The 12456-nt window shown below is 45.0% G+C and overlaps 1 protein-coding gene across 3 annotated transcripts in view; it reads left to right on the forward strand.

Annotated features, from left to right (window-relative positions):
- The window catches only part of SLC15A1 (solute carrier family 15 member 1), a 126978-nt gene that overhangs the window by 35963 nt on the left and 78559 nt on the right, over positions 1 to 12456 (forward strand). For all 3 annotated transcript variants that reach the window (XM_086947873.1, XM_086947875.1, XM_086947874.1), the window contains exons 2-5: positions 6033 to 6117; positions 6203 to 6344; positions 9443 to 9562; positions 11777 to 11876. In XM_086947873.1, coding sequence (XP_086803999.1) covers positions 6111 to 6117; positions 6203 to 6344; positions 9443 to 9562; positions 11777 to 11876 — 369 coding nt within the window. In that variant the 5' untranslated portion in view covers positions 6033 to 6110. The remainder of the gene's footprint in view (positions 1 to 6032; positions 6118 to 6202; positions 6345 to 9442; positions 9563 to 11776; positions 11877 to 12456) is intronic.

The raw sequence follows: 12456 nt of genomic DNA on the forward strand, positions 1-12456 counted from the left end.
TTTGGTATTCACAGAAGGCATTTAGGAGTCCTAAAGTTAGGACTTCTAACTTCTGTGAATACCGAAATGAGTAAGTGCCTTCTGTGAATACCAAAAAGAGTAAGAGCCTTCTGTGAATTCCAAAATGGTAGTAAGTTTAGGATTTTGTCTTAAGTTAGTTCTGTGAATTGGGCCCTATGTGTAAATCAACCCCTGGACTACTCATAAATTGCAAGAGGAGGCTAGTAATGCTATAAGAGTTAACCACAGTAAATATAGTGCGCAGGGGTTCAACAGGCTTTGTGTTCACTTTTTGCTTCCTGGGGCACTATGCTATTACACAAAAAGCTGAAGACGTTTGTGCGGCCCCTTCTAAAATAATGATTGCGGTGGTGCACATGTAGCGCCAGCACTATTTACTGAGGGTGCTCCCTCATTTGTATGGAGGCATAGCCCTATGCAAATGAGGAAATCAGTTTCAACCTGTGCCTGCTCCATGTTAGGGACACAAGCACACAGGGAAACAGGCCCTGAGGAGGCGCACTGATAGTGCACCACAAAGAGGTGGTGCTCTGTCAGTGACCCTAAAACCAGGCCTGGGAGGGAGAAAGGGGATCCCATGGTACCCCTAGACATTGTTCTGAAGGCAGGGGCAGTCAGTCTCTACACCTGCTTGCTAGGGAATCTCTCTCCACTCTTTAAAGTGCAGGTGGCATGCGGTTTGTAAACCGAGTGGCTCAGTAGCGGCTGGCAGGGAATGAGAGTGGAGGGGAAGGGGCGGGGGATGGCTAGGACAAAATAAAATAAAAATACCACTTACCTCTTCCACCGGCCGCTTCTCTTCTCCGGCAATTCCCGGAACCAGGAAGCACCCATGCTCACAATAGACAATCACAATTTTGCAATGCAGCATTGTGATTGACTCCCCTAAGCCAATCACGACGTTGCAATCTAGTGTTGTAATTGATCTGAGCGCTGTGGATCTGCGCTCAGACGGGGACTGGGGGCCTGGCATGTTCTCCACCAGGCCGTGTAATGCACCCTGGTGGATAACATGCAAAGTGCGCATGACTGTTTGGCCAGCCCGAGAAGGCCAACCACGCAGTCATGCGCACTTGGAGTGGCAAACCACTCTTCCCCCATGCCCAGCCCTGCCCTAACCAAGCCTCGAACCTTAGAAAAATAAAATGACAATAACTACTCTATTATTATTTTATTTTTCCTGCTCAAAGATTAGTGGGGCGACGCTACTCCGCCTTAGCAGACGAACCGCCCCTGGAGTGTGTTTTTTAAACACCCACTCTGTATTTCAGTGAATGCGCTGCCCCTGAAGGCACAGCATTCATTTCATTCTAATTGCGGGCACTTTCCCAGTTTGAGCCCAGGGCAGCAGTTTAAATATGCGGCATAGCTCAAACAAGAGCAGTGCGCCCTCGCTATAATGCGGGCCCAGGAGTGCTACAAGGCTACAAACCTAATCAAAGTAAACCTTTGTGACTCGGATCAGGAATTTTCCCCCAATAAGAAAATAATGGGAAACTAAAGGAATGAACAAAACGGGTAACAAAGAGTAACGTTTGCTTTGCAATATTTTACAATAAAGCAGCAAAAACAGTAGCAAAATTAAATAACAGGCTACATTTTCGAAAGCAAACAGATCAAATTGCGTGTAAGATGGAAAATTCAAATACGGGACAGCTGCATACAAAACCTACCTGTGTAAAAATAGTTGTTAAGTCCAATAGTGCCCTCTAGTGTTCTAATTATTTAAATGCCGGCGAGACATCAAATTACACACAGTTGCTGATGAAAACATCTTAATTCTCCTGTATTGTGTTATAATCTAAAGATGCAGTGTCGGCTTCAATCACCTTCAGGGTTCACAATTAAAGCGGAAGATGATAGAGACCGCCTGTCAACTCTGTGGTGTCTCATCAGCCATTTAGACCCCGGCATAAGCGTAAAAATGTGCGGTAGCTAGACCGCCACACATTTCCCCCACGTTTTGCAGTAAAAACACACAGGGCCTTATTTATAAAGGCCTTGCGCCGCCGGTGCGTCACTTTTAAAATGGGAAACAGTGACGTACCAGTTACTATATAGTACTAACAAGTTAAAACTGCCCCATAGCCAGGGATCCCCTTACCTCGCTCAAAAATCTGCCCCCCCCCCCCGAAATACAAAATCCCCTTTTAATAACCGGTATACAAGGACATTCCGAGTTTGCCGCTTGGAGGCTTCCGCCTCTGTCCTGGTGTCTGATTTCACATTTGTGCCTGTGAAAAATGTTGACGCCTGGATTCTGACGCAACTGCATATTGCAGATATGCCGTTGAGCGTGTAAACCTCACGCAGAGATTCTTCAGCTGGACTTTTGCTGAGGGATGTCCCCTCGTTTGAATGGAGGCATTTCTCATTCAGATGATGGGGCCCATGAGGTGTACCTGACAAAACCTTCACTGAGACAGAATGACCTGCGAGAAACATCCTTTACAACGCAACTTTTACTCCGCACTACCATTACGACGCAGCTATTACAACGCAAGTCGTTACAACGACTTGCGCTGGAGGGCGCTGTAGGATAGGGAATAGTTAAATTTTCTATCCAACACCTTCCCTACTATCCACGGGGACTGGAGTTGGAATAGAAAATTAAACTATTCCACTATCCAGCGCCCCCCAACGCAAGTCGTTGTAACGACTTGCATTGTAAAAACTGCGTTGTAATGGCATGCGGAGTAAAAGCATGCGTTGTGATGACATACATCCTGACCTGCAAGGGAAGTGTAAATATATGCCATGCAGGGATGGTATTCGTTTTGCTAGGTGGCTCCTATCTGAGGGAGTAACGGAGGCCCTTTAAGTCTCCTCACCCTGGTGTAATACATGTTTACAAATGCAAAAACCACAGTTGATGGACAGAATGCAGAACAATGTCATACATTCACCCCAGTACAGAGATCTGGGCCTAAATCCATCGTTTTTTTGCACTCCACACCACCCCAGTTCAGACATGGCCATATGCAAATCAGTCTGACCCTGTGCCTCATGGGAACAGTCCAGCCCGAACTGCCAAGCCATGCCTTCCCTGGACCGGAAACAAGCTTCCGAGGACCGGTTTCTGGCATTCCAGCCGTCTTCAGCCCGGCTTGCTTGAATCCAGTGGTGAGGAGAGCATGGGACTCACGTCTGAGCATACCCATCCCACTCGGGGTGACAAATGCAAAAACCACAGTTGATGGACAGAATGCAGAACAATGTCATACATTCACCCCAGTACAGAGATCTGGGCCTAAATCCATCGTTTTTTTGCACTCCACACCACCCCAGTTCAGACATGGCCATATGCAAATCAGTCTGACCCTGTGCCTCATGGGAACAGTCCAGCCCGAACTGCCAAGCCATGCCTTCCCTGGACCGGAAACAAGCTTCCGAGGACCGGTTTCTGGCAATACATGTTTACACCACCTTGGGTAGACATAATACCCTCCTAAACAGTAGAGGATGCTTGCCTTGTGAAGTGGTGGGGCAGGGTGGGGGAACACAAACAAAAACATCACTTCATACAGAACTAAAAATATATAAAACTGTACTTACCTGTCGCTCTGGCCAGGGACATCTTAAGGATTATGGGGGCCCTGGGTAAAGCGAATTTTGGGGGGCCCTTTTCGGGACTCTTTGGCCAGGTGTCTGACAGTGCACAGGTACACTGGTCTAAATTCTAAATGTGTTTACATCAAATATTCAGGGACTACTCGTGTTTTCAATATTGTAATACAGCAGCGGCTCACTAATATTACTGCAAACGAAGTCAGTGACACCCTTTCATTTCTCATAGGTGAGGTCCTGTTTTGATCTAAAAGCACTTTTTTATGGATGTTGCATGAATCAAAAGCAAAAACATTTATCTGCAAAATGTCTGTAATAGACTCTCACACTTCACCCACATTAAAAATAAAATAAGGGAAAACGGCATTTAAAACAATATTTTTATAAATTATTTAAGATCATCAGGGCAAGACTCTCTGCAGAGCAGAGCTGGCTCTATCAGGGGGCCCCCTGAAAGCCTGGGGCCCTGGGCCAGAGCCCACTTTGCCCAAGCCTTAAAACGTCTCTGGCTGCCGCTGCCTTGCTCCTCTCTCCCGATCTTCAACTCTGTCAGTCCACGGCTGGTGCATACTGCACAGGCTCCCAGATGCCAATCCCAGTGCTTCTCTCATGCTGGGAATACCACTGGGATTGGTCTGAGCGGCCTAGTTTGCCTGGGATCTTAGGACTGTTTTCCTCCCTGCTGTGCAAACAGCTCAGGTTGGAGAACGGGTAAGTGGCCATGTCTGTTTGGCAGGCCTCAGACAGCCGTCCAAACTGACATGTGCACTTAGCAGTGCCCGTACTCCTCCAAAGCTATGGATGGCCCGACCCTGCTGACTTTGACTCAGGGAAAATAAAAAGATAATAAAATTATGTTTTTATCATTTTATTTTTCTTGTTTGCCTCTGCTGGCTTTCAGCAGGGGGTGATGCTCCTCTGCCATATCTGGAGGAGCCGCCCCTACTCCTAAAGGCAGATCGAGTGTTCCCTGATATATAGCCAATCAGTGCCAGTGTAGATAGTGTTGCATAGCCCATCCTTGCACCTAGGAAACCCCTGCCTTCATCTTTTGAAGTCAGCCTCATTGTTGTAGGTGGAATCAGCAATGCCATCTATTTCATGGGGCCCTCTGTCACTTCTTGATAGTAAAGTGGGATTGCTGCTCTTTAACAGTCATTATGAGGTGCTCGCACACACCAAGGAAAGGAGTACACATTTAGAGCCTTGTTACGATTTCGGCCTGTCGGTTGCGGTCCGACCGACTTCTGGTGCCACGGTCCGACCGCCGCATTATGATGTGTGGCTGTCGGAGGCAGCAGGTGGAGGTACTGACCGACACTTCCAACAGGCTCAAGGAGCCCGTCTGACTGTCAGTCGGAATGTAACACCGCCGTAGGGATTACACTGTCTCTTTCAGACAGCCTTTTTATGGCGGTCCGAGCACCATTGAAAGGTTGTCGGAAACAGACTTTGGGTGCCCCTAGCCGGGCCCCCAACACCCTGCAGCGTCCTCTATGAGGCCCGGCGGACCCTGTGGTGTCCCCCCCAACATCCATGTGGTGCCTGCCACATGGTACATGGATGTCTAAAAACATCAATTTTCGCATTACGACTTGTGCTGTAGCCCTTTTTTGGCAGCAACACAAGCTGCAATGGAAAAATTGATGTTTCCCACCGCCTCATGGGCGGTTGCATCCTAATTTGTCAGTTTGAACCACTGACTAACTAAGGCTCTCAGTTTTCTGTTTTGCTGATTTTTACAGATAGATACAAACCGAAAATGTGTATTTTTCTGTCTCTATCTTTTAAGTATGATTAAAATTGGAAATTATTTTGTAGTTTGAGTGTTTATAAATGCTCTCAGTTACGGCTGCCAGGCCAATAGCCCTTTCGAATCTTAAGATATGATGCTATAACTCTGTCGCTTGTGCTGCTGCTAAATTCCTGGGTCACATGTGGGGTATTAGGAGAAAAGCGCAAAAGTCTGGAATGTGCTAACTTTACCATCTTTAATTTGGTATATCTTTGCACTTTATCTTTTTAGATGGCTTTGCGCTTTTTTCTTCTCCCTTTTTTTTCTCCCTTTTTTTTAATGCTATGTTTTCCTGCAACTTTTAACCAGGATATACGTTGTCATTTTTAAAAAATTGGCATGTGTTTTATACTGTATGGATAATGAAGATTTGAAAACTTTATGGCATGTATGCCAAATAAAGTTATTTAAACATAAGTGAGTGTACATTTATAGGTTAAATAAGTATGGCAATATACTAGTTTCTGCTTCAGTTTTTTCACAAACCCCAAACCAAGTGTGGTTAAACACAGATAAAATTAGCAAAAAGCAAATATGGATAAACACATAAGAAATTGTAAAAAATATTTATTTACATAAAGCTGGAAGACCAATTATAATGTATTATTGGTCATGCAGACTAATATCATGCATCTTCCTCTCTGAACAGCCAAGCTGCGGTGGCTACCCTGCCAGCATCTTCATCATCGTCATCAACGAGTTCTGCGAGAGGTTCTCTTACTATGGAATGCGAGGTAAGTCGCGGTCCAGCTCAGTTTTGTGGGTCGATAAATAAACGTCATGTTTGCTAACCAAGTCCATTTCTTTGCCTTCCTGTAGCGGTGCTGGTCTTGTACTTCAAATATTTCTTGCTGTGGGATGACAACCTTGCCACGGTTATCTACCATGCCTTTGCCGCTCTTTGCTATTTCACTCCACTCATGGGCGCCATCATAGCTGACTCCTGGCTGGGAAAATTCAAGTAGGTATTTTCCTCCACAAAACACCTAATAAAATCGCATAGTTGATGTTGCGATTGTAGATGTAGCCGAACCACGAAACCAGACTTTCCACCTTAGAATAATGTTCACTGTGATCACACAGGGAGAAAGGGCAGGGTCTTGGACAGTGGGTGGGGTCATGTACAGTAGGGGTATGAACCATTTGTGCTACCAAACTAGACACATCTATCCTCCCCACAGCACAAATGAAACAAATCATCTGGCGACACTTCGTCTCTCTGGAGAAGGTGCTAATTGGAAAACGACTGTGTAATTTATTCACAACTAAGTTGAAAACCTATTCTGTGCAAAGGTTTCCAGATCACCGTGTGATAGTGGCTTTTCACCAGGTCCCTGTGTGATGAGTGAAAAAACCATGGCCAAGATTCGGAAAGGTGTAACGCAATGCAGTGCAGCACTCAAAGAGCCTGTGCTGTGTTGCGTACCAGGAAGAGAGCAAGAGAGCACCACATTCACAGAGATATGGTTCCCTCCTCCCCTCTTCCCTTGCACCAGTGCTCATTAGCGCCATAGTGCTAGGGTGTGTGCCAGAGTGTACCATATGTTTTTTACAGGAAGGTTACCCTTCTTGTACAAAATGCTTTGGCTAGACAAGTTTAAAACCTTTTCCTACTTTGTATGTGTGCTGCACAGTGCATCACATATGCAAAGTAGGAAAAGAAAGGAGAAATGAAAACATTTCTCCTTTCAACTCCTGCTTTCCAGCGTCGCTCATTTTGGGCACTAAACCCTGTCTACTAATGTTAGTAGATAGGTCTTAGTGTAAAATAACATGGGTGGGTGCAAAGGTAACACCCTTATGTAATGCCAAGCAGCGTTTTGCGCTGCTTTGCGTTACTTTTCCATAGAAACCAGCGCTAATACCAATTAGCATTGGGTTATTAATCCCCAAATAGGTTTAGCGTTGAGTTAGCATTGTAAAAGTAACACTACTCCGACGCCAAACCTTTGTGAATCTGGGCCTATGTTAAACATGATGGAACCATGAGAGTTGGCAGATCTGAACAACCTTTCCTGGGTCATAAACCAGCATACATCAGGAGAAAGCTGCATTGTGCACAGACTTATAGCACTGAGTGGCCTATGAGTAGATGCAGGAAATCTGCAACTCTTGTACATTTTCAAGAATATGTCTCCTAACTCTCGCCCTTCACATTGCGGATTGTTCGGTGGCGGAAAACTTACCAGTTTAGATTTAGAATTATAGTGCATTTTACTAAATGGAAAATACTTATCCACGTGGTGAAAAGCATTTCTATCTCCTTTTCTCAGACCAAAGTCTCATCTCAGGGGCGGCCTTAGGCATGTGCAAGCTGTGCACCTGCACAGGGCCGCCAAACCCCATGGGCCACCACAACAATATATATCCTTAATATAATAATCCTCTGAGGATGGATACATATTTGCGTGGCTGCCCCTGGCAAGGATTTGGCAGCCTCCGGCTCTGTTCCACTTCCAAACACCCTGACCCCCCCCCGCCCCCACTCTTCACTGGCCTCTGTGCTCCGCCCCGCCTGGACCCCCTTCCTCCGGGGCCCCCTACCTACTCTCCCTGCCCAGAGCCGCCATAAACCTAGAGCCGCCCCTGCTCATCTACACTCATTTACTTATGCAGAGGCATCTGCACAGCAATCACTTCCCTACATAAGTACATGGATTTCTACCCAGAATCAGGATTCCTGCTTCACATACATATTTAATATTTTTAACACCTGTTAGTGACACCTAGGGGTATATAAAACTGTGAGAATTGAACCCTTAATCGCATGTAACTTCTCCCTGGTACTTTTACAAAACCGAAATACAACCAAAATGCTGCTATTCTGATGGGTGAGAGGAAATAGGGGTCATAGTATACAGCCTTCCTAACTGAATATAATATACATAAGGGTGCCTTACCACATTGTTATTCCTAGACTCCAAATATAGGGTATTGAGTAAAATTGAGACTAATCCCAAAGGACTGACAACACAAGTCTCCCAAGAGCAGCAAGGAAGAGACGAGGGGTATTCTTAGGTGTCCAAACACGACATGACACCCTTGACGAATGTGTGACTACAAGGGCATGTCCCCCGTCTACCTATGTCGAAATAGATGGATACCAAATTGGAAAGCCCGATTGGCAGAGTCAACTTTTGATCAAGTACCCCTGTGCATGTTATGTGTTTTATGTTGTATGTCCAGACTGACTGAGCTAGGACAAGAGATGGATAGAATGGATAGAAACATGCAACATCCCAAAGTTATCCCAGGGCATGTTCTTAATCCTGAAGAAAGCCTGGGGACCCTTATGGGCCATTCTCCATTAACGGCTGAAACATGTCGACTTTAATATGGGTGTACGGGCATAATCCCACTTCATCACCCACAATATGTGGTTTTAATGTACAAAAAACACCTATTATTAAAAGGGATACCTGGGTGTGTTTATGTTTTTTTATTCTAGACCCTGGTAGACCACAATCTCAAAAGTGCTCCCTGAAATATGGTTAAGCCCATCCTGGTTTTTAAGGGCCAGGATGTGACCTGATGATGAAGCATGCCACTACTAGAGTGGGCGAGGGTCCTGTACAAATACAACTTAAATGATGTTGTCAGTGCCAGTGGGTTTAGTAACTATGTTGTTCAATACGTCTCCCTGATACCCATAAGCAGCGCAGCAGTGGGCAGTAGCTGACATGAAGCGGATGTAAAGCTGACAAAAAAGTGGTAATTTTTAAGATTGTCAATTTAACACGATTGTAATGTCAAATGGCCAGTATTTGGGTTGACTACTACACCATATCAGTTTTAGCTTGTTTGAATACCGGTAATCCGCAGTGGAAAAGGTGAAAAGGCATGCAAAACGAAGTGCAAAATAACAGGCACATGCGGGGCTGCATTAGACGTACAATATTGCCATTGCTTGTATCATTCGGAGTAAAGATGACTTTATATTGTATATTTCAATTTAACTGGTTTACTGTTGACCATCTGACTTTCACTCTAAGCAGAAGAGTCTACAGTGTGGCTGCAGTTAGAGAAGCCTAACAGAGTTTTCCTCCTCTTGTGCCACAGGACCATCATCTACCTGTCCATAGTGTACGCGGTTGGACAGGTCATCATGGCTATAAGTGCCATTCATGACCTCACTGACAGCAACAGGGATGGAACACCAGACAATTACACTGTACACATGTAAGTTCTAGCTAAAAGCCTATTTTTTATTGGGGGAGGGGATGGAAATTAGAGGGTGGCATGGAGTTGTGCAAGGATTGAGATGCAATTCCAGGCAGATTTATGATGACTAGCGCATCCCTGCAAATCAACAGAGATACGCCCGATAAGATGCGCCGTGCAAGTTTACCCTTGCGCCACCACAGATGTGCCGCATTTACAATACGGCGCACCATGGCGCAAGGATAAACAGATGCGTGATGCATCTTCCGTCAGAAGGGTGACGCATTGCTGGAGTCGTGTCGCAAGCGCGACGCAACTCCAGCAATGCTCGTGGTCTGCCCATACACAACGTGGTGCATCAAGCCTTACGCCTGTTTCAAGCAGGAGCAAGGTTTTGATGCAGCGGTGATGAAAAAGTGACTGAGTGAAATCTTGTAGATTTCACTCAGGCACTTTTCCGAGGCGTTCCTGCGCTGGAACGCCCACCCTGCTCCGGAACGCCCACTTGAAACCTGGCGCAGGGCTTTACAATGTAACGCATCTCCCTAGATGCGTCATGTTGTAAATCCGTTGCAGCATGGCGCTAACTTTACTCCGCCGCTGTGTCACAGAAGTGACGCAACGGCGGCACAAAAGTGGCGCACGGGGCTTGTAAATCTGCCCCTTTGCTCTTTACCTCTTCATACCTCAGGTGTCTAATATGCTTTATAACACTAGTAGGGTTATTGATTACAGTGCAGGTTGTACGGATTAGTATGCTGTAAGAGCCACTCGACCAACTGGGAATTCAGTCATATGTAAACATCTTGCCATGCTGGGGGGCTCTGGAGTTTTTAATTTAATAGAATTTGATTGATGTGAAGTATTAGTGATGATTTAGAAAATTGAATTGTAGATATGCTAAGTGTGATAACTAATGTATATGCTTTATGAAATACAATGACAAAGCGTATAATAGTCAAGTATACGAGTATACTATATCTTGACAGGGGAGTATGCTTAACAGGCCGAGAAATACAAAAGTATGTTATGATACAGCTTAATATGCAATAGCATAGTGTAGACTAGTGCACCATTGAGAACACATGGTACTGCAAGCTCAGATTGTGTACACCATGTACAATTATGCAAGTGTGAATGCTTACGCATGGGATTCATCCTGGAAAAGAGGTGGCTGTAGCAGTTTTCCAGTAATCTTCCCCATTTTGGGGGATTCCCCCCCAAAAAACGTGCAAATCTACTTCAAACCAATGGATGTTGATCTACGTATTTGTGTTTCCAAAACAGAAGACTCGTACTTGTAATTTTAATTTCCCCCAAAGTGAATTAAAGGAATACAATGTTGACTCCAGTGTACATTAGTCTTACCGATGCAGCTTCCCTAAAGCCAGTCTGAGTTCAGTTGTCCAGAATTCCCTGGTTGAACTGAGGGGCATATGTACAAGCCCCTATCGCCACCACAACATCAATTTTTACGATGTTCCTGTGGCGATAGGGGCCTCGCCTTATTTACAAGGCAGCGTTAAGCCACTTAATGACAATGTAAATAAGGCCCCCTTTCAAGTTGTGATTAGCATGAAAGGGGTGGGCAGTGGTGTTGCATTGGGCATTCCACCGCAGCGTAAATAGGTGGAGGCGGCAAAATTAAGACCAGGTAAAACCTGGTCTTAAGTTGCCGAAACAAGGAGAATTGCTTTATTTCTCCTCGTTTGTGCTTTTTCCATGTGTGCTGCCTTGTGCAGCACCCACGGAACAAGCAAAATGCCTTGGATTGTTTATGTGTAGGAAGGTGACCCTTCCTGCACATAAACAATACTTTAAAAAAATCATTTTGTAACTTCCATGTGTGCTGCATTAAGCAACACACATTGAAGTGTCAACATGGCATTTCGGGATTGCTTATGTGCAGGAAGGGACACCTTCCTATACATAAACAATCCTCCCCTGCACACAGACACCCTTGCACTATGGTGCAAGGGTGCCTGCGTTGGCGCTACTCTGCAACGTGTAGCGCCAGCGCAGGTGGAAACGCAAGGCTGCACCATATCCTTGTAAATATGGTGCAGCCCTGCGTTTTAGAAATGGCGGAGTGAGGCATTAAGCCATGACGGCTAATGCCTCACTCACCCACATCTTTGTAAATATGCCCCTTTGTGTTTTTTGCTCCATTTCTACTGTGGTGGTTTTATGTCCCTGTGTTTTAACAGCGTGATTGTGTCCTTCCCACTACAGTGCTCTCTCTATGACGGGGCTGCTTCTGATTGCCTTTGGTACAGGTGGCATCAAACCCTGTGTTTCAGCTTTTGGTGGTGACCAGTTTGAGGAGCACCAGGTGAGTCCATGTTCACTCGTTTCACACTATTTTCTCCCAGTCGTTCTTTAAAAACAGCTTTAAAAAAATTGCATTTCATTGACTTTCTATTCCATTTCTAAAGCTCTGATTCTATGAAGTGAAAATAAATCATGCTTGACACCTTTCCGTGGTCAGGCATGCTTGGACAACTTTCCAATAAAATGAAGTACCTTTAAAAAAAAATTCTCAATGTCATTTAATTAGTACTGCAGAAGAATTGAAATCAAGCATGCTGTCTTCATTAACATGAATACACCGCTAGATGGCACCAGAGGCCCTATTTTCTGTTCTCCTAGACTGCATTTTTAATACTTCAGAAGACGCATCTAAAATATTCTCTAAATCCCCACACTAATCTGTGGACCCAGGCCTTGCGGCGACTAATGACACTCCTAGAAGCAATACTAAAGAAGTAATACTTTCCATACTCATAAATTGACCCCAGTGTCTATAAAAAAGCTGTTTCCAACAGCTTGTCGAAACCTCCTTAGCTCACCTCAACAGATAGATATGGAAAACTGCCATTTAAAACAGTGTTCATTTCTGTGTGCATGTGGAA

This window comes from Lissotriton vulgaris, assembly GCF_964263255.1.
Source record: "Lissotriton vulgaris chromosome 8 unlocalized genomic scaffold, aLisVul1.2 SUPER_8_unloc_1, whole genome shotgun sequence".
Taxonomy (NCBI): domain Eukaryota; kingdom Metazoa; phylum Chordata; class Amphibia; order Caudata; family Salamandridae; genus Lissotriton; species Lissotriton vulgaris.